Raw genomic sequence first — 21,913 nt, forward strand, 5'->3', positions numbered from 1 at the left:
ATGTCCACCACCTAGGTACTTATTTACTTGGGGGATGGATGTCTGTGTAGGCCCATGGACAAGTGGGTCTACGATTCTGCTGCTGGGATAAAGGAGCTGGTCTCAGCAACGTAAGGCAGTGAGACATCACAGGACATCAGTATCCCGTGATCCCAACTAAACAAGGTTCAACGTGGAGTGTTTATGATGTAACTGCAACAACAACTTGCATTTATATAACGCCTTTTTAATGTCATAAAACGTCCCAAGGAGCGTAATCAGACAAGAAATTGACACCGAGCCACGTTAGGAGATATTAGGACAGGTGACCAAATGCTTGGTCAAAGAGGTGGGTTCTAAGCAGCATTTTAAAGGAGGAGAGAGAGGCGGAGAGGCCTGGGAGGGAATTGCAGAGCTTACGGGCTAGACGGCTGAAGGCACGGCTGCTAAGGGAGTGGGGACGGACAAGAGGCCAGAGTTAGAGGAAAGCAGAGCTCCCAGAGGGTCGTAGGGCTGGAGGAGGTTACAGAGATAGGGAGGGGGCGAGGCCATGGAGGGATTTGAACACGAGGATGACAATTTTAAAATCGAGGCATTGGTGGACCGGGAGCCAATGTAGGTCAGTGAGCACAGGGGTGATGGGTGGCGTAAGCTTCTGATTGGCTGCGGTGAACAGATTTTGCCGTTTATGTAAATAAGGCCCGGTTGTTAAGCTCCAGGTCCCTGGACTCCCCGAGTCCACCGCATCCTTCGGCTCTCGCACACCGTATCCACCCCCACCTTTAAAATCGGAGCCGAACTGAAGTAGAAATCTCTCTGTTCACCAGCACTAACATCCCTCAACTTGATGAGCACCCAAAAGTGACACATTACCAGCCCCTGGTGCGGGAGATTTGGCACAAGATCAATCCATTGCTGGTTACTTTGTTGAAATGACGGCCATAAAACAAAATTCCATCTTCGCCTTTCTGCTCCAGACTCTATTGAGAAATGGTCTTATCTGCTAGTGGCTGGGAGGTGGTGTTTATTAGCACCGGGCTGTTTAAATGATTGATTGCCCCATCTCACACCCTCCTGTCCTTCAGCTGCAGGCGGATGTGTGTCGAGGGAGGAATCATTTATTCCTTACACTCACTGCTTGTTGTGCACACGTCACACAGCGGAGTTCTGCTTTCGATTTTTAACCCTTCGATTTCCCCCCCCGAACATCCACAATTCAGACTGTGCCTTTAATGTACCAAAAGTCCCCAGGAGCTTTATGAAGGAGAAGCAGGTTCTGAGTAGGAAAGAAAGACTTGAATTTATATAGCACCTTTACAACCCCAGGACATTCCCAAAGCACTTTATAGCCAATGAAGTATAATCACTGTTGTAATGTAGGAAACACGGCAACCAATTTGCACACAGCAAGATCCCACAAGCACCAATGTGATAGTGACCAGCTATTTTAGTGATGTTGGTTGAGAGATAACTATTGACCAGGACACTGAAGTGAACTCCGCTGCTCTACTTTGAAATATTGCCATGGGATCTTTTACATCTACCTGAAAGGGCAGACAGGGCCTCAGTTTAGCATCTTATCTGAAAGACGGCACCTCTAACAGTGCAGCACTCCCTCAGTGCTGTCCTGGAGTATCAGCCTAGATTTTGTGCTCAAGTCTCATGGAGTGGGATTTGAACCCACAACCATCTGACTCAGAGGTGAGAGAGCTGCCCACTGAGCCACAGTTAAGAGAGAAGTCGCAAGGCACAGGGGTTAAGGGAGTTCTAGAGAGCAGGGTCAAGGTGGCTGCAGCAAACAGCCTCAAAATGAATCGTCTGTACTTTTTACAAACACTTATTCGGAATTGTAGAAATAAAGGGAGCTGTGATTAGCTGGTGGTTTTCTCTGAATTATGTTAAAGGAAACATAAGTGATTCTGCAGCTAAATGTATTGCCCTGGTAATCTCAGGTTAGACCTCTGGTCTGCAGTGAGTTAGCTGATCGCAACTGAGATATCGATGGAGGCACTACAATCAGCTCCAATGTTCCTGACTTGGGAAGGGGAAAATCATCCCGGATTTCTACTCCCCATCGCTCGCTATCTGTGAGGAAGAGATCGACTTCCGCTGTGTTGTCCTGAATGGTGAACTAGGCTGTCATCACTGATTATCTAGGCTCACTCACTTGGAGTGGCCCAGGGGTGAGGTTAGGGGTTGCCAACCCTCCAGGATTGTCCTGGAGTCTCCAGGAATTGAAGATTAATCTCCAGGACACTGCTGTGAGCAACACCCGGGGAGAAAGATCATCGGGGCACTAAACAAAATTGTGGGGTTTTTTTGTTTGTTTTGAACACTTTCATTCATTGGTTATAAAAATATTGGAGATGGGGGGAGAAAAGGCTGTTTGGCTGGCAGTCAAAATGAATCCAATTGGTTTAACAAAGAGTTTGTTCCCTTTCCGATTGGCCGTGGGAAGGTATTGCACCTGGAGGTTGGACCATTGGCGGGATTGTGGGGGCGGGGCGGTTCGAGGCACGAGGTCATGTGATGAAACCTCCAGGAATACACCCAGCCAGAGTTGGCAACCCTAAGTCAGGTTCAGTGAGGCTGCCTACTGCCCGTGAAACTGAACCCCAACATGAGTGAGTGCCTTCAGGAGAGGAGAAAACAAGGGTGGGCGGAGGGGGGAAATGCCCCCAATCCTCAGAAAATACTGGAAATACACATCAGGTCTGTCGGAGAAAGCCAGGCTAACATTACGGGTAAGCCCTTCATTAAAAGGTGTTCACCACTCTTGCTCTTTCACATGTGAATGGACCTGCTGTGCTTTTCCTGCATTTATGGCTTGAATCGTCTATTTGAAGAGTTTGTGTAAACAGCTTTATAAAAACATGAGTCACACTGTGGCTGCTCAGTTCCCCGTATCCCTTGGTTTTCACAGAGTTTTAAGGTGAGAATGCACACAAGAAAGCATTGAATGAGAAAAGGCTACAAGGCCCAATTTAGGGTTGATGCTTTATGCTAAGTCAAAAACCAAATAGAAGGCAAAAAATGGGCAGGGGGTGGGTTGTGGTTTGAGTTCAAAGATTTGCTTTGCTACTGATGCAACCGCATTACAAAGTGCCAACACCAAACATCGGAATACACAGGAGTACAAAAATGGTCTCTTATTTAAAAATAAGCGACCATTTTGGGTGTTCCTTTCCCATTCTAGAAATTTCTGGAAGGCCACACAAAAACTGGACTGTCCCAGTCCAAACTAGATGGGCGGTGACCCTAACCCTGTTCCTTTAGGAACCTCCGCCATTGACTCTGGAGCCACCTTCTTTATTCTAAGAAACAAAATGGCTACACTCGTGAGACAGTCAAGAGCAGCCAGAAATACTTTGTCCAATCTGATACGAACACTGCTGTTCAATGAGAGAACTCGATCTCTGTTGAGTAAGGGGTTTCTGTATTTACAGTTTAAGGCACCTAAAGGAAGACAGAACTTTCATTTATATAATGCCTCTCACATCCTGCTTTGTCCCAAAGCACTCCATAGCCAATAGATTACTTTAGAACTGCGTTCACTGTTGTTATGTCGATGAATGCTCACAGCAAGGTCCTGCAAACACCAAATAATAGTTAATTTATATTTGATGATGTTGTTTGACGGAGGAATGTTGGTTCTTTATATCTCTCCCAATAAATGTTGACATAAAAATTTATAAATGGGGAAAAATTGACACTAAAGCGTTTCAAAAACTTGACAACATAAAATAAAGTTTTATGTATTCATCAGACGTGTGTATCAACATAAGAGTTTTAATATATTTGTGTAAAATTAAGGAGTGATTCTGATATTCAGTGATTCCGCGGGGAGTTGTGCTCATGATGAATGCTGCCTGCGGGGAAAAACCGAGGAATCTCTAACCCTTCCTGCGTGAAGTTTTGTTCCGTGCTTCTTCCGGAGCACTGGCTGCCTATTGAAAATATGATCAAAAGAAAGACTTGCATTTATATAGCGCCTTTCACAACCTCAGAATGTGCCAAAGCGCTTTACAGCAATGAAGTGTAGTCACTGTTGTGATGAAGGAAACGCAGCAGCCAATTTGTGCACAGCAAGATCCCACAAACAGCAGTGTGATAATGACTGTTTTAGTGATGCTGGTTGTGGGATCTGGGGAGATCTTTTACGTCCACCTGAGAGGGCAGACAGGATCTTGGTTTAACATTTCATCTGAAAGACGGCACCTCCGACAGTGCAGCACTCCCTCAGTACTGCACTGGGTTGTCAGCCCAGATTATGTGCTCAAGGCTCTGGAGTGGAACTTGAACTGACTCAGAAGTGAGAGTGCACTGAGTCACAGCTGACACCGATAAGTATTCTAAAGCAGTTTAATTTCTGACTTTCAGACTCTTGGAGGCCACTGCACCTTGTGCAACCACAGGTGCTTCTACGTGTCGTGCTGTGCAGTCGCGATAAACCACAGGGGGAATCATGGATGGTGACGTGGATATGAGGTCGGAGCTGGAGGAGATGCAGCGATGTGCTGACCAGATCACGGATGAGGTGAGTGACAAATCCAAGACAAGAGGACGTTTCTTTGTAAGGGCTTTCTACCAGTGCAGAGGACCATAGGAATTGCCAGACGATAAAAAGTCCAAGGTCCATCTAGTTCACCTTCTACCACCCATGATACTGGACAATACCCAACGATAATGGAGATGTTGACTAATAGAGATTGATTGCTATGATTAGTTAGTCTACAACGGACCCAGACATGACATGAGCAAAACCCCCGGTGGGGGAGAGCTTTGGGAACCATAGGTCCAAAGTCACCTGTTCCTCCCAAGCCTCCTACACTTACCACATGTCATGTCTTAAATTACTCATACACTGTATCCCAAAATATTATTTTCTGAAAGGAATCTAATTTGCATTTGAATGAATCAGTACTAATTGCTTCCACCTTCTCCCCAGGGAGCCTGTTCCACAGATTGATCAATCACACACTGAAATATTGGGGGTAATTTTAACCTAACTCGCTGGGCGGGACTCCCACAGGATTTGGTGGAACGCCAGATTTACCCCCCCTCCCGATAGTCCTCCCTTCGGCAGAGAGTAAAATCAGGCGGGGAGTAAAACCAGCATTGCATACGATCCCAATAGTTTCCCGACGGGCGGGTTAGGTTAAAACTGCCCTCATTGTTTCCGCAGATTAGTTTTGAATTGACCCCCTTCAAGCACAGGCCGTGTCCTCTGGTTCTACTGTTCTGGACAGGGTGAAACAGCTGGTCATGGTCGACGCTACCTAGTTCCTTTAGAATCCTAAAAACAGCAATCACATCACCTCTCAACCTTCTCTTTTCCAGTGAGAACATGCCCAATTTGCATAATCGCTGCTCATAATCCAATCCCTCCATTCCCCACAATCATTCTGGTTGCCCCCTTCTGTATCCTTTCAATAGCTGCAATATCCTTTTTGTACCGGAACTGTACACAGTAATCTAATGATTTATAAAGTGGCAGGATTACCTCACTATTTTGGCTCAATATTGACCTTTTGAAACATTCCGACTCCATTACAGTCACACACGGTTGAAATGATACATGAGGGCACACTGTCTTCCTCAGGAAGGAGATATTGGCCTTGGAGGGGATGCAGCGCAGATATGGTACCGGGGCTTAAAAGGGTTAAATTATGAGAACAGGTTGCATAGAGTAGGCTTGTATTCCCTCGAATATATAGATTAAGGGGTGATCTAATTGAGGTGTTTAGAATGATTAAAAGAATTGATAGGGTAGATAGAGAGAAACTATTTCCTCTGATGGGAGAATCCAGAACAAGGGGGCAGAACCTTAAAATTAGAGCCAGGCCGCTCAAGGGTGATGTCAGGAAGCACTTCTTCACACAAAGGGGAGTGGAAATCTGGAACTCTCTCCCCCGAAAACATGTTGAGGCTGGGGGTCAATTGAAAATTTCAAAACTGAGATTGATAGATTTTTGTTAGGCAGGAGTATTAAGGGTTACGGAACCAAGACGTGTAGATGGAGTTAAGATACAGATCAACCATGATCTAATTGAATGGCGGAACAGGCTCGAAGGGCTGAATGGCCTATTCCTGTTCCTATGTTCAAATAACAACTGTTAAAGGAAGCAGTTAACACCACAGGTCACCTCGGCATGGGCCCACAGCTCAAAACTGTCTTGACCAATATCATTGTGTTCTATGTCTTCAGCTCTATCTATTGACCTGTAGAGGAACAGTGAAGCAGTAGCAATGAGTGGGACATTGAGACTGGAATTTAATTATGTCAGAACTAAAATAAAACCTGTTTAGTGTTTGGGCGCCTTCAAAGTACAAAAGTGGCACAAACGTTGGGTTAAAATGGAGTGACTGAAAGGTGAATTAGTTAGTGTGTTCTGTTGGTAACAGGATGAGCAGAGGCTGGCTGTAAACGAGGAAAGAAGGTTGAGAAGTATAAAAGCAAAAGCCCAAAAGACTTGTCTCACACTCAGTGGAGAGAAAGAAGTTGATTTCCTGCAGCCATCTGGCAAACCCCCTCCCTGATCAGGGAGGTGATATTGGGATTGTTCCAGCCATCAGTGAGCCTGATCGAGGAATGATCCGGCGGTGGGACCGGGCGATCTGGGACCGGGCGATCCGGCAGTGGGATTTGGGCGATCTGGGACTGGGCGATCTGGGACCGGGCGATCCGGCAGTGGGATTTGGGCGATCCGGCGGTGGGATTTGGGCGATCCGGCGGTGGGACCGGGCGATCCGGCGGTGGGATTTGGGCGATCCGGCGGTGGGACCGGGCGATCTGGCGGTGGGACCGGGCGATCCAGCAGTGGGATTTGGGCGATCCGGCGGTGGGATTTGGGCGATCCGGCGGTGGGATTTGGGCGATCCGGCGGTGGGACTGGTCAGTCCAGAGTTGTCAGATACTATCATCAGGCTACAATGGGCATCACTCCACCTTCACGGTCGTGCCTTTACCAATAAATATACAGCAGAAAGAACAAAAGAAACACGATGTAGAAAATCCACCTAGAAAGGGAGATGAAACCTCGAATAATAAACAAAGCAGTGCAACGAAGCACAAGATTTTGTGAAAATTGTGATGGCAGGAATCCGGACAATGGAACTGCTTCTCTGGTGAAAACCGTGTTTTCCACAATAAACTTGGCTTATTTTTTAATATATTTGTTACTTCTCCCTGGGTGAGTACATTCTGCCTTCGCAGAAGCAAATATGCTCAGCGAGATTAAAATGAATGAAATAATTTAATAATGAAACACACCTTTTCTCTATTATGCTCCTGTGAAGGGCCTCGGGATGTTTTCCTACATTAAAGGTGCAGTTTAAATACACTTTGTTGCTGTATTTTCCTTCAATGGAGTTTCTTCTGGTGTTTTCAACAGCCCCTGGGCCCTGAGCTTGTTTGTTACACACATGCTGAAAAACTAACTCATATTATTTAACCTGGTGATTCAGTTATCAATGTCATCATTACATGCCCGTGTGGGTCCATTACATGCCCGTGTGGGTCCATTACATGCCCGTGTGGGTCCATTACATGCCCGTGTGGGTCCATTACATGCCCATGCACACCCACTGGTAAACTGCGTTCCACGGCAGGGCGATGACCTCTATCTGCTGTTGCTCCTTGTAATGGCTGCTGCTGTTCCAGATGTTGCACATCTGACCCTCAGACAGCCCATCACTGATGGCATTTTCCATAAAGGACTTCCAGGCACCGATGCAATTCCTGAACATTAATTGCCCGTGGGTAAAGCATTAATGGCCTGAGTAACATGTTCCCCCTGATACTGAGTGAGTTTATCCAGTGAGTAGCTGAACCATACAGAAAAGGACGATCCCCGGTCTGTGGTGAGCGAGCTGATCTCCCCTGAATGCCATTGGGCTTCAGTGCAGTGGTTTAGGGGCAGATAAATCCGTCAGGGTTTCCGCTTCCGATGATTAGCCAGTAATCCCTATTGTAAGTCTGCATAGAAAATAGGAGCAAGAGTAGGCCATTCGGCCCTTCGGGCCTGCTCCGCCATTCAAAATGATCATGGCTGATCGTCTAACTCAGTACCCTGTTCCCGCTTTTTCCCCATATCCCTTTAGCATTAAGAAATATATCTATCTCCTTCTTGAATACGTCTAATGACTTGGCCTCCACTGCCTTCTGTGGTAGAGAATTCCACAGGTTCACCACCCTCTGAGTGAAGAAATTTCTCCTCATCTCGGTTCTAAATGGCGTACCCCGTATCCTGAGACTGTGACCCCTGGTTCTGGACTCCCCCAGCCATCGGGAACGTCCTCCCTGCATCTAGTCTTTGTTAGAATTTTATGTGGATTAGCACGTGGACTTTGGGTGAGGAAAGGGCCGGGGATTGGCCGTGATGCCTCCACAGTCGGATAGCCCACTGACACTCACTGCCAAGGCTTTATAGATGAATTATGTAATTGTGGGGGAGGTACCAACCAGCGGACCTGTAACTGTACCCCAGCACAGAGTTAACAGCTTCAACAGAGCACGGAGAGGAGCCTAGCTAGCTCGAAAGAAAAGGCGACCTTCCGAGAGACATGTTGTGAATACCAATTAGCTGCTGAACTTGAAGGATTTTCATCGTTCGAGATTCAACTTGAGAGAAGCAGTCATGACAAGCTGAGAATCATAAACAGTACAGCTGATGAAACAAGGATCAATGCGATAACAGTGAGCGTATGCAATGATTTATCAATTCCAAACATAGAGGAGGGGAGACCGATGAGATCGCCCATGAGATACTAATCATTCCAGAGCCCTAGAGACAGGGTCGGGCTTGCTGAGGGGGTAACGCCAGGTGACCTAATAAAGCAGCTCCCGGCGCCATTCAGATAGCGATCCTTTTAAAGGGTTAAAAAAACGAGGCATTCTGGAAAAGACTGGAGGTTGGGGGGGGTGGTGGAGGAGAAGCTAAAAGGGAGACTGTGAGAAAGACTTGGCGGAGAGGAAAAGGGGGAAAAAAAATAGATAAAAGGATGTGTCAAGAAGCTAAACCGGTGTCTGATAGCTAGCCGCAGACCTAACAGTCAACCCTTTAGGATCAACACAGACCACTGACCCAAAACCCCAGAGGAAGAAACAAAAGCAAAAACCTGGACGTCCTGTGGTCACGCACCACCGGAATAGCCGAAGGAAGGAAACTAACTTTCCAGGACCATCAGCTCAATCGGCCTCCCCTCCTGAGGGCCTGTACTCCGGAGCTGACTGCTACCGTACGAGCGTCGAGCTCAGACTCCAGCGGCAGACCCTGAGTATTAAATTGGCTGTGATTGTAAAGCAGTTAATAACAGTCTGGCAACCTTTCAGAGAAAGAGGGCTGTGCATATCAATGAGCAGCTCTGAATAGCAGAGATGCCTTTAAGGGGAAGCTAGATAAGTATATGAGGGAGAAAGGAATAGAAGGGTGAGATGAAGTAGGGTGGAAGGAGGCTCGTGTGGAGCACAGACCAGTTGGGCCGAATGGCCTGCTGTAAATTCTATGTACTTGTATGTAAAAGGATGTGCAGCATCCCAATACCGACCAATCAATGGGCTGACTTGAAGCCCTGCTATTTCTGCCCATTTCAGAGTAAGAGTTTGGCTCAGAGTCTGAACTACAAAGTACACTTTGCCCCACATTTCCTTCCTCCTCTCCCGAGCTGCTGACTTGTGCTGGGGCACAGTCCCATGGGCGCTGGCAACCATCTGATACCTCAGCCAATTGGCCATTGCTCATCTGCAAGCCTGGACATAGGAACAGGAGGAGGCCATTCAGCCCCTCGAGCCTGTCCGCTAGACTGAGAGAGTCAGCAGGCTGTGAGACCGCAAACGGTCTGGGCCTCATCTTGTTCTCATCCTAACGTGTGTGCACACAAACATTTCCAAACAGTACTGACTGGATAAGGATCAGGAGCAGAAACCCTGCTTTATTTAGCCTAGGGGAGCAAAGGTAAATGGTAACATCCCACCCGCTGCCCTGGCTTGAATCAGTCGACTAGTTCGGACCATGGATCAAACTTGGGGCCTATTGCTGTGTAGAGCAGGGTTGTAAATTTACTTGAAGCCACCAGAGCAGCTTTCCATTTGGCCAAATGCAGTGATCGGGGTAGGTCTCTGGCTGCGCTGGAGAGGCAGGGGCCCAGGGTTTACTTGGATCTCCTGAATAAGTGCTATTTCCTGTCCAAGCCTTGTTTTTATTGATCATTGCTGATTCTTTGCATCCTGGATCTTGCCAGTAATCCTCTCAACCAGCCCACCTCTGCTGTTAGTATCTTTTGCTTCTCAGCTTTCCTCAAGTTCCAATACTCAGATCAGATATTTCAAAAACGGCCAAAAAAAAAAATCAATGTAAAACTCACCCAGTAACTCAAACACTGCTGGAGCGACACGTGGTGCTAATCCTGGTTTTGAGAAGACTAAAGGTGGCATCAGTGCTATGTATAGTGAGTTAATGCATCACAGCACGATCTTTGCAGAGTCCCGCCCGACACTCGACCAGATTGACTACCTGGCCAGTGGGTGGGAGCAGGAACCTCGTGGCAGGAGGCTGCTGCCGGGGACCGATGGGAACGGCCCCCACCCCGGCAGTCGGTGGGTGAAGTTAAATGAAGTTAAATCCGTCGGGTAAAATGATAAGCAGACTCGGTCTTTGTTTCTTGTCTTGACTTTATTTCAATGTTATAGTGCGGTAAGCAGGATACAGTCAAGCCCAGGCACGAACTCTTCAGACAGTAACCCCCCTAACAGCCAAAGCTTGGTCCCTTTCTGCTGCCTTTGCTCATACCTTGGACACGCCCACTTAATACATGTAGACTGGGTATCTTTGTCTGCCACTCAAACACCACTTAAAACCAACTGGCTTCGGAACAGCCATTTCCCACGCAAAGACTGCTCTGACTTTGTTCACCTCCAACTCGGTGTGAGTTTTCTCCCATCAAACTCGATCTTGCACAGATTACTGTGTCCTGATTGGAGTGAAGTGTGACTTCCCTGTATTTGATTGATCTTTGTTTCCCAGACTGGCTGTTTCCGTTTTGTCGTTCACCAAATAGCAAGTTCAAAGCGAATTACCTTACGTATATTTTTCCCGGGCTTTGAGTAATACCCAATTTGCATCTGTACAATAGGAAGTCAGTTGCTAGGCAAGGACGCATCTCGACTTGTCTTTAGTTGGGTGACTGTTCGATCCTATTAGTCATCACTGTTTCTCTGTCCCTCGTTCATGTCTCAACAAGGGGAATCTCTGGCTTTGCGGTGGGAGGAGCAGGTCGGGGTTTCCTCTAGCAGAGAGATCGAGGGGACGCGGTGCTGGGGATTCCCCATTATTCAGGGTGGGGAGAGGGGGATGCCAGGGCTGGAGAGGCCTACGGACTCTGTGAGGGGACTGGGGGGTGGGGGGAGCACTCCTGCACCTCCAGGCCCATAAGGAGTCCAAAGACAGGCAACGTTTTTAAACTTAACTCGGTCTCTTCTGGCCAGGCAGTTCCTCCCACCGTGTTGCTGTTGCCGGGGAGCAGACAGGAGCAATTATCAAACAAAAATTAATACCGAGCCACATAAGGAGATATTAGGACAGGTGACCAAAAGCTTGGTGGAAGAGGTAGGCTTTAAGGAACATCGTAAAGGAGGAGAGAGAGGTGGAGAGGTTTAGGGAGGGAATTCCAGAGCTTAGGGTCTAGGCAGCTGAAGGCACGGCCGCCAATGGTGGAGCGATGAAAATCGGTGATGTACAAGAATTGGAGGAGTGCAGAGACCTCGGAGGGTTGAAGGGCTGAAGGATGTTACAGGGAGTTGGGGGAGGGGGATGCGAGGCCATGACAGGATTTGAAAACAAGGTTGAGAATTTTAAATTCAAGGTGTTCCCGGACCGGGAGCCGATGTAGGTCAGCGAGCACCGGGGTGAACAGGACTTGGTGCGAGTTAGGATCCGGGCAGCAGAGTTTTGGATGAGCTCAAGTTTATGGAGGGTGGAAGATGGGAGGACGGCCAGGAGAGCATTGGAATAGTCGAGTCCAGAGGTAACAAAAGCACGGATGAGGGTTTCAGCAGCAGATGAGCTGAGGGAGGGACGGACGGAGACGGGCGATGTTACAGAGGTGGAAGTAGGCAATCCTGATGATGGTAACAACAATCACCAATTCAAAGTAATTCATTGTATCTGAAGCACTTTGAGGCATTTCAGAGAGACACAATAAAGCTTTATCAAAATAAAAATCCTTTTTTTCAAATGAGCGATACTTAATAGTCCCGGACTTTAAAGATGTTTCTCATGAATTTCTGTGACATCGGAGCGGCTGAGATTGCTCTGTAATTTATCTCTGGCACAGAAACCCTCCGTCTGGCTGTAAAATTACAAAGGGGCCAGATTGGCAGCAATTTGCAGAATCTCTGGAGGGTCACGGGCTGTGAATAATGGGAGAGTGGAAATGGATGCACTGAGATCGGGAGAAGTTTGACCTTGAGGATGGAGGAGATATTAAAGACAGGAGCCCGCGGTGTGTGATGGGGAAGCAGATAATTAGCGCTGACAGCTCATCGCTGTGACTGTGAGACCCTGAGACTGAGGAAAGCAAAAATGAAACACCCACTAGAATGAGACGGTTTTTCAAATGAGACCCCAGCGGGGGAACAAGGGGGGATTAAATCTAAAAACAGACAAAAGGGGCAGGAGCATTCTCTGGTCGATTCGACACTTGTGTTTACCTCGCAGCAAGAGAATTGCAGGCTGTGTATTGCGATGTAAGAGGAAAGGAGAGTCTAACGGTTGTCTCTTGTAGCAGTACAGGCGATCCAGCATCCCTGCGCTAACCCAGCAACACCACGATTTTAAAATTCTCATCCTCAAATCCCTCCGTGGCCTCGCCTCCTCCCTATCTCTGTGACCTGCTCCAACCCTCCGAGATCTCTGTGTTTCTCCAATTGTGGCCTCTTGCGCATCCCCGGTTTCCTTCGCTCCACCGTTGGCGGCCGTGCCTCCAGCGGTCTAAGCTCTGGAATTCCCTCCCTAAACCTCTCCTCCTTTGAAGACGCTCCTTAAAACTCAACTCTTTGACCAAGCTTTTGGTCACCTGTCCTGATACCTCCTTGTGTGGCTCGGTGTCAGCTTTTGTCTGATTATGCTCCTGTGAAGCGCCTTGGGACGTTTTACTATGTTAAAGGTGCTATATAAATGGGGGGAGTTGTTATTCAGAAGTTAGAGAATACAACCCCAATTTATTACACAAATTGGGGTTGTATTCTCTAGAGTTCCGAAGGTTAAGGGGTGATCTGATCGAAGTTTATAAGATATTAAGGGGAACGGATAGGGTGGATAGAGAGAAACTATTTCCGCTGGTTGGGGATTCTAGGAGTAGGGGGCACAGTCTAAAAATTAGAGCCAGACCTTTCAGGAGCGAGATTAGAAAACATTTCTACACAACAAAGGGTGGTAGAAGTTTGGAACTCTCTTCCACAAACGGCAATTGATACTAGCTCAATTGATAATTTTAAATCTGAGATTGATAGCTTTTTGGCAACCAAAGGTATTGAGGGATATGGGCCAAAGGCAGGTATATGGAGTTAGATCACAGATCAGTCATGATCTTATCAAATGGCGGAGCAGGCACGAGGGGCTGAATGGCCTACTCCTGTTCCTATGTTCCTATGTTCCCAGGTGAAGTTGGATGGGACATTGTCCAACCACCACAATGCAACCTCCCCAAACCCAACACATCAGAAAATGTAAATAATACTTACTCATCTCACTGAGGTGAGGTTTTATACAAATCCCAACCACTGTAGAGATATAAAGATCTTGGAATACTCCCTCGGTAGTAGAACTTCCCTTATCAACAGTAACTTGCATCGATACAGTCCTTTTTAATGTAGAAAAACATCTTCAAAAAAAAATGGACACCATGCCAGGAGGAAATGACCATAAGCTTGGTCAGAGAGGTGGGTTTTAAGGAGCGTGCTAACGGAGGAGAGGTGGAGGAGTTTAGGGAGGGAATATCAGAGCCTACGGCCTAGAGGGCTGACAGTGCAGAAGTGGAATTTTACCCTGGATTATTGAATGTGCACACCGTGTTACGATGTAATATATTTGTATTGAGTAATACAGCACAGGAAATGAGAACAGATTGACGGCAATACTGACAGTGACTACGTTAATTCCCCTTTGGCCGTGTTTACACTATCTGCCAGGTGTTTTAATACATTAACCCTTTCATGAGCCCCGCACCTCCTGAGCAGCTGCAATCTAAAATGGAGGGTATTAACCCATTGATTTCTCCAGTGTGTACTCTTCGTGATTGGTTGGTGGGGGGGCGGGAGAGGGGTTAGTGACAGTAAAGGGCAGCCTGATTCAAAGCGCCCATATGCTCTTTCTCACAGCCTGACGCGTTCCGAACCGAGCATTGTACCGTGGCCGATGGGACATGGCGGTCATGGCTGGTGAAGCACTGGCCCCTTCCTGCTCTTGGGCCAGGGTGTGGCAATCATTGTCGAGCCCTTTCCTGTTGCATTCTGCTCCTCTGTATTAGCAAACACTTAACCTTATCACGAGACATTCTTTTACCTGCTATTTTCAGCAAAGGTATTAATCCGTTTAACCGCTCCGTTATGGTAACCAATTTCAAACAATCACATGAAACTTTATACACTAGCCGACCCCCCGTGGCAGTGCACATAGAGAGCCAACGCCAAATATATTCTTCAGGTGAAGCAGGGTTAAAGCCTGGGGGATAATTGGATCAGGGCACCCAGACATAATTTAATCCCCATTTTAAAGTCATCCATTCTGACCTTGTATATTATTTAATTATAGTTAAACAGTAAAACTTGAAGCAATCCTGCGAGCAGAATTGGTTAGAATTCAGGAGTTTCTCTGCAGCACAGGGTGAGGAGTTGGGAGATGCAAAGCTGAGGTGCTACAATGCCCCCATTGGTGGGAGGATGTAATTACAGCGTGATGTGTTTACATAGGAACTTCCCATTATGAACGACATAGGAATTTATAGTGGGAAAAGTTGACAGTGTGAGAAAAACATGACAACAGGAAGTCTGGTTTTACAGACAGGAAGTGCGTGCAAATGCAAGATTTAAAATTTATTATAGATATCGCACAGCACAGTTTGACCTTTAAACCCGCTCCCTTCCATGCCTTTCCACGTGCAATTCTCCACTAGGGAGGAGTTGCTACCAATCCCAGTGTCAGGGTTGAGATTGGGCGCTGGTCATGTGGTGTCTCTCTGTGCCCCGCCGCTCTGTGGCACAGCTGGAGTGCCAACAGCTGGCACCACTTCACTGTCAACAGCTGGCACCACTTCACTGTCAACAGCTGGCACCACTGCACTGCCCTGAGCAACCTTGATCTTTCTAGAAAATCACCATAATATCCAACGTGGGAATTCACATAACGCAAAACACCAGCCTGAGGTATCAGCCTCGGCTCAGGTGGGTACCACTCGCACATCTAAATCAGAAGATCATGGGTTCAAGCCCCACTCCAGAGACCTGAGCACAATATCTAGGCTGACACTCCAGTGCAGTACTGAGGGAGTGCAGCACTGTCGGAGGTGCTGTCCTTTGGATTAAGTGTCAAACTGAGGCCCTGGTTCTCTAGAAATGTACTTTGTTTCCACTCTTTATGGCTTTATCAACTTGTGTCGTTACTTTTGGCGATGTATGTACAGTATCTGTATTCCCAGATCTCCCTGCTCCTCTATCCCATTTAGTTTCTTACCTTCTAAGGAATAAGTGACCTCCTTATTCCTCTTACCAAAATGAACCACCTCACACTTCTGCCTGAAACTGTTACTATATCTTTCTGTGAAAGTGGGTCGTGTGTTCAAATCCCACTCCAGAGACTTGAGCACATAATCTAGGCCGACACTCCCAGTGCAGTGCTGAGGGAGTGCTGCACTGTCGGAGGTCCCCGTCTTTTGGATGAGACGTTAAACTGAGGCCCTGTCTGCTCTCTCAGGTGGACGTAAAAGACCCCATAGCGCTATTGGAAGAAGAGCAGGGGAGTCCTCCCTGGTGTCCTGCCCAATATTTATCCCTCAACCAACATCACTAAAACAGATTAACTAGTCAATATCTCATTGCTGTTCGTGGGATCTTGCTGTGCTCAAATTGGCTGCCGCGTTTCCTTCAACAGTGACTGCACTTCAAAAGTACTTCATTGGCTGTGAAATGCTTTGGAATGTCCTGAGGTTGTGAAAGGCGCTATATAAATGAAAGTTCTTTCTTCCTGTACCAGTGATGGTGTTCTGAGCTTGTCAGGGTGTTGAAGAGGTTAAAGGTTGTCCCTGTGCTGCGGTTGTATGTTTATTGAAGCACTGGTACTTGTTGCTGGTAAAGTGAAGGGTTAGTGTTTGTTTACAGTGGTCTAACCGTGTGTTTCTCTCTCTCTCTCTCCGCAGTCCCTGGAAAGCACTCGCCGTATGCTGCAGCTGGTGGAGGAGGTACAGTACCAGCAACTTTCATCTATTTTCCCTAAATTCCTGATAAACACGTAGCCAGATTCCCGTGACATTTTGGGCACGGATTGGGATTATCACGGAGTGAGTGAAGCAAAGTGGGAATGACGCAACAAAACCCCCTTCATCTCCAGTTTCTACCCCCGCACTTTTTCAGACTCACACTGAGGTTCTGTTCAACAGCCCAGTGGCCATTCCTGCTGTGTGACCATCGACAGGGAGTGCTGTCAGGCTATTCAACCATGAAGAGCGTCATAGCCGAGCCTGTACACTCTCAACCCTTTCCAGTAAGAAGGTGGTCGGGAACCAGACCCTTGGCTGCTTGTTCCTCCTCCCGAGTCCGGAAGCGCTGATGCCGGCTGTAACGTTCCCTACGGCTGCCGTAGTCCCAGCTGCCTAGCCAACCCAGCACGGAACCGCCAATCTAATTGGGGACCTCCCTGATCTCCGTGGCTCGGCAATGGGGCAGGAAAGAGAAGCTCAGGCTCTCTTCCCTTTGGCTCTCCTAGAAAAGCCCGCAGATTTGACCTCTGACCCCCTGACATCACTCCTGGCCACACTTTCCGAGGCTGCTCGTCAGGAGAGGCATCGCCTCACCTCGGATCCCGAGCGTGCGCGAGCGGGGGAGTCGATATCGCCGTCGGCAGCAGTTCAGGGAGCTCCCAGCCCAGGAACAGATCCCGTGGCCTTAAACCGCCGACAGATTTGTCGGGTTGTGGCCGATCGCCCCTCCCCCGACTACCCACCTACCCCACCCCCTCCCCCGACTACCCACCTACCCCACCCCCTCCCCCGACTACCCACCTACCCCACTCCCTCCCCCGACTACCCACCTACCCCACCCCCCACCTACCCCACCCCCGACTACCCACCTACCCCACCCCCTCCCCCGACTACCCACCTACCCCGCCCCTCCCCCGACTACCCACCTACCCCACCCCCTCCCCCGACTACCCACCTACCCCACCCCCTCCCCCGACTACCCACCTACCCCACCCCCACCTACCCCACCCCCTCCCCCGACTACCCACCTACCCCACCCCCTCCCCCGACTACCCACCTACCCCACCCCCTCCCCCGACTACCCACCTACCCCACCCCCTCCCCCGACTACCCGCCTACCCCACCCCCACCCCCTCCCCCGACTACCCACCTACCCCACCCCCACCTACCCCACCCCCTCCCCCGACTACCCACCTACCCCGCCCCTCCTCCGACTACCCACCTACCCCGCCCCTCCCCAACTACCCGCCTACCCCAACCCCTCCCCCGACTACTCACCCACCGTATCTCCTCCCAACGACCCACCCAACTCCCCCCGACTACTCACCTACCCGCCCCCTCCCCCGACTCCCCACCTACCCCGTCCCCTCCCCCCTCCTCTCTTGCTGTTGTTGTCACCTCTCTGGGTGGAGTTTCTTACTGAAGAAAAATGATCTGTAACGGCCACTGTACTTTAGATAATTCCGAGTGGCAAAATTTTGCAAAGCCTTCTGGCGATACTCCAGATAATTCTTATTCTACAAAGTTTTAGTTGCTTTTTTTTCCCCCTCAAAGTCCAATCCTGGAGGTTTAAAAGAAAACAACCGCTGAACAAGGCAGTTGGAAAAAGATAATCCACAGTTTCTAAGGTTGGTGGTGGGATTCCGGGAGGGCCCGTTGCCATGGTAATACACTGGCTTGTTTAGGCCTCACCTGGTTAAAAAAGTCACTGCACTGTATATCCAGCGAGAACCATCATCTCCACAAAGCAACCAGTTCAAAACAGAGCCCTAGTCGTAAAAGGTGCTAAATAAATTTCTCTCTCTCTCTCGCGCACTCTCTCCCTCCCTCTCTCTCTTTCTCTCGCGCACTCTCTCCCTCCCTCTCTCTCTTTCTCTCACGCACTCTCTCCCTCTCTCTCTTTCTCTCGCGCACTCTCTCCCTCCCTCTCTCTCTTTCTCTCACGCACTCTCTCTCTCTCTCTCTTTCTCTCGCGCACTCTCTCCCTCTCTCTCTCTCGCGCACTCTCTCCATCCCTCTCTCTCTTTCTCTCGCGCACTCTCTCCCTCTCGCGCACTCTCTCCCTCCCTCTCTCTCTTTCTCTCGCACACTCTTTCCCTCCCTCTCTCTCTTTCTCTCGCGCACTCTCTCCCTCTCTCTCTTTCTCTCGCACACTCTCTCCCTCTCTCTCTCTCGCGCACTCTCTCCCTCCCTCTCTCTCTTTCTCTCGCGCACTCTCTCCCTCCCTCTCTCTCTTTCTCTCACGCACTCGCTCCCTCTCTCTCTTTCTCTCGCGCACTCTCTCCCTCTCTCTCTCTCGCGCACTCTCTCCATCCCTCTCTCTCTTTCTCTCGCGCACTCTCTCCCTCTCTCCCTCTCTCTCTTTCTCTCGCGCACTCTCTCCCTCCCTCTCTCTCTTTCTCTCACGCACTCTCTCCCTCCCTCTCTCTCTTTCTCTCACGCACTCTCTCCCTCCCTCTCTCTCTTTCTCTCACGCACTCTCTCCCTCTCTCTCTTTCTCTCGCGCACTCTCTCCCTCTCTCTCTCTCTCGCGCACTCTCTCCATCCCTCTCTCTCTTTCTCTCGCGCACTCTCTCCCTCTCGCGCACTCTCTCCCTCCCTCTCTCTCTTTCTCTCGCGCACTCTCTCCCTCTCTCTCTTTCTCTCGCACACTCTCTCCCTCTCTCTCTCTCTCTCTCGCGCACTCTCTCCCTCCCTCTCTCTCTCTCGCGCACTCTCTCCCTCCCTCTCTCGCTTTCTCTCGCGCACTCTCTCTCTCTTTCTCTCGCGCACTCTCTCCCTCTCTCTCTTTCTCTCGCACACTCTCTCCCTCTCTCTTTCTCTCGCGCACTCTCTCCCTCTCTCTCTTTCTCTCGCGCACTCTCTCCCTCCCTCTCTCTCTTTCTCTCGCGCACTCTCTCCCTCTCTCTCTCTCTTTCTCTCGCGCACTCTCTCCCTCTCTCTCTCTCGCGCACTCTCTCCCTCTCTTTCTCTCGCGCACTCTCTCCCTCCCTCTCTCTCTTTCTCTCGCGCACTCTCTCCCTCCCTCTCTCTCTTTCTCTCGCGCACTCTCTCCCTCTCTCTCTCTCGCGCACTCTCTCCATCCCTCTCTCTCTTTCTCTCGCGCACTCTCTCCCTCTCGCGCACTCTCTCCCTCCCTCTCTCTTTCTCTCGCGCACTCTCTCCCTCCCTCTCTCTCTTTCTCTCGCGCACTCTCTCCCTCTCTCTCTCTCTTTCTCTCGCGCACTCTCTCCCTCTCTCTCTCTCTTTCACGCACTCTCTCCCTCCCTCTCTCTCTTTCTCTCGCGCACTCTCTCCCTCCCTCTCTCTCTTTCGCGCACTCTCTCCCTCCCTCTTTCTCTTTCTCTCGCGCACTCTCTCCCTCTCTCTCTCGCGCACTCTCTCCCTCTCTTTCTCTCGCGCACTCTCTCCCTCCCTCTCTCTCTTTCTCTCACGCACTCTCTCCCTCTCTCTCTTTCTCTCGCGCACTCTCTCCCTCTCTCTCTTTCTCTCGCACACTCTCTCCCTCTCTCTCTCTCTCTCGGGCACTCTCTCCCTCCCTCTCTCTCTTTCTCTCGCGCACTCTCTCCCTCCCTCTCTCTCTTTCTCTCACGCACTCTCTCCCTCTCTCTCTTTCTCTCGCGCACTCTCTCCCTCTCTCTCTCTCGCGCACTCTCTCCATCCCTCTCTCTCTTTCTCTCGCGCACTCTCTCCCTCTCTCCCTCTCTCTCTTTCTCTCGCGCACTCTCTCCCTCCCTCTCTCTCTTTCTCTCACGCACTCTCTCCCTCCCTCTCTCTCTTTCTCTCACGCACTCTCTCCCTCCCTCTCTCTCTTTCTCTCACGCACTCTCTCCCTCTCTCTCTTTCTCTCGCGCACTCTCTCCCTCTCTCTCTCTCTCGCGCACTCTCTCCATCCCTCTCTCTCTTTCTCTCGCGCACTCTCTCCCTCTCGCGCACTCTCTCCCTCCCTCTCTCTCTTTCTCTCGCGCACTCTCTCCCTCTCTCTCTTTCTCTCGCACACTCTCTCCCTCTCTCTCTCTCTCTCTCGCGCACTCTCTCCCTCCCTCTCTCTCTCTCGCGCACTCTCTCCCTCCCTCTCTCGCTTTCTCTCGCGCACTCTCTCTCTCTTTCTCTCGCGCACTCTCTCCCTCTCTCTCTTTCTCTCGCACACTCTCTCCCTCTCTCTTTCTCTCGCGCACTCTCTCCCTCTCTCTCTTTCTCTCGCGCACTCTCTCCCTCCCTCTCTCTCTTTCTCTCGCGCACTCTCTCCCTCTCTCTCTCTCTTTCTCTCGCGCACTCTCTCCCTCTCTCTCTCTCGCGCACTCTCTCCCTCTCTTTCTCTCGCGCACTCTCTCCCTCCCTCTCTCTCTTTCTCTCGCGCACTCTCTCCCTCCCTCTCTCTCTTTCTCTCGCACACTCTCTCCCTCTCTCTCTCTCGCGCACTCTCTCCATCCCTCTCTCTCTTTCTCTCGCGCACTCTCTCCCTCTCGCGCACTCTCTCCCTCCCTCTCTCTTTCTCTCGCGCACTCTCTCCCTCCCTCTCTCTCTTTCTCTCGCGCACTCTCTCCCTCTCTCTCTCTCTTTCTCTCGCGCACTCTCTCCCTCTCTCTCTCTCTTTCACGCACTCTCTCCCTCCCTCTCTCTCTTTCTCTCGCGCACTCTCTCCCTCCCTCTCTCTCTTTCGCGCACTCTCTCCCTCCCTCTTTCTCTTTCTCTCGCGCACTCTCTCCCTCTCTCTCTCGCGCACTCTCTCCCTCTCTTTCTCTCGCGCACTCTCTCCCTCCCTCTCTCTCTTTCTCTCACGCACTCTCTCCCTCTCTCTCTTTCTCTCGCGCACTCTCTCCCTCTCTCTCTTTCTCTCGCACACTCTCTCCCTCTCTCTCTCTCTCTCGGGCACTCTCTCCCTCCCTCTCTCTCTTTCTCTCGCGCACTCTCTCCCTCTCTCTCTTTCTCTCGCACACTCTCTCCCTCTCTCTCTCTCTCTCGGGCACTCTCTCCCTCCCTCTCTCTCTTTCTCTCGCGCACTCTCTCCCTCCCTCTCTCTCTTTCTCTCGCGCACTCTCTCTCTCTCTTTCTCTCGCGCACTCTCTCCCTCTCTCTCTTTCTCTCGCACACTCTCTCCCTCTCTCTCTCTCTCGCGCACTCTCTCCCTCCCTCTCTCTCTTTCTCTCGCGCACTCTCTCCCTCTCTCTCTCTCTTTCTCTCGCGCACTCTCTCCCTCTCTCTCTCTCTCGCACTCTCTCCCTCTCTCTCTCTCTCGCACTCTCTCCCTCTCTCTCTCTCGCGCACTCTCTCCCTCTCTTTCTCTCGCGCACTCTCTCCCTCCCTCTCTCTCTTTCTCTCGCGCACTCTCTCCCTCCCTCTCTCTCTTTCTCTCACGCACTCTCTCCCTCTCTCTCTTTCTCTCGCGCACTCTCTCCCTCTCTCTCTCTCGCGCACTCTCTCCATCCCTCTCTCTCTCTTTCTCTCGCGCACTCTCTCCCTC

General features: G+C 50.0%; 1 protein-coding gene across 2 annotated transcripts in view; it reads left to right on the top strand.

Annotated features, from left to right (window-relative positions):
- LOC137306070 (synaptosomal-associated protein 25-like) overlaps positions 1-21,913 on the top strand; it is a 271,559-nt gene that overhangs the window by 195,296 nt on the left and 54,350 nt on the right. For both annotated transcript variants that reach the window (XM_067975133.1, XM_067975134.1), the window contains exons 2-3: positions 4,360-4,516; positions 16,390-16,431. In XM_067975133.1, coding sequence (XP_067831234.1) covers positions 4,445-4,516; positions 16,390-16,431 — 114 coding nt within the window. In that variant the 5' untranslated portion in view covers positions 4,360-4,444. The remainder of the gene's footprint in view (positions 1-4,359; positions 4,517-16,389; positions 16,432-21,913) is intronic.

Source organism: Heptranchias perlo, chromosome 41, assembly GCF_035084215.1.
Source record: "Heptranchias perlo isolate sHepPer1 chromosome 41, sHepPer1.hap1, whole genome shotgun sequence".
In the NCBI taxonomy this organism is placed as follows: domain Eukaryota; kingdom Metazoa; phylum Chordata; class Chondrichthyes; order Hexanchiformes; family Hexanchidae; genus Heptranchias; species Heptranchias perlo.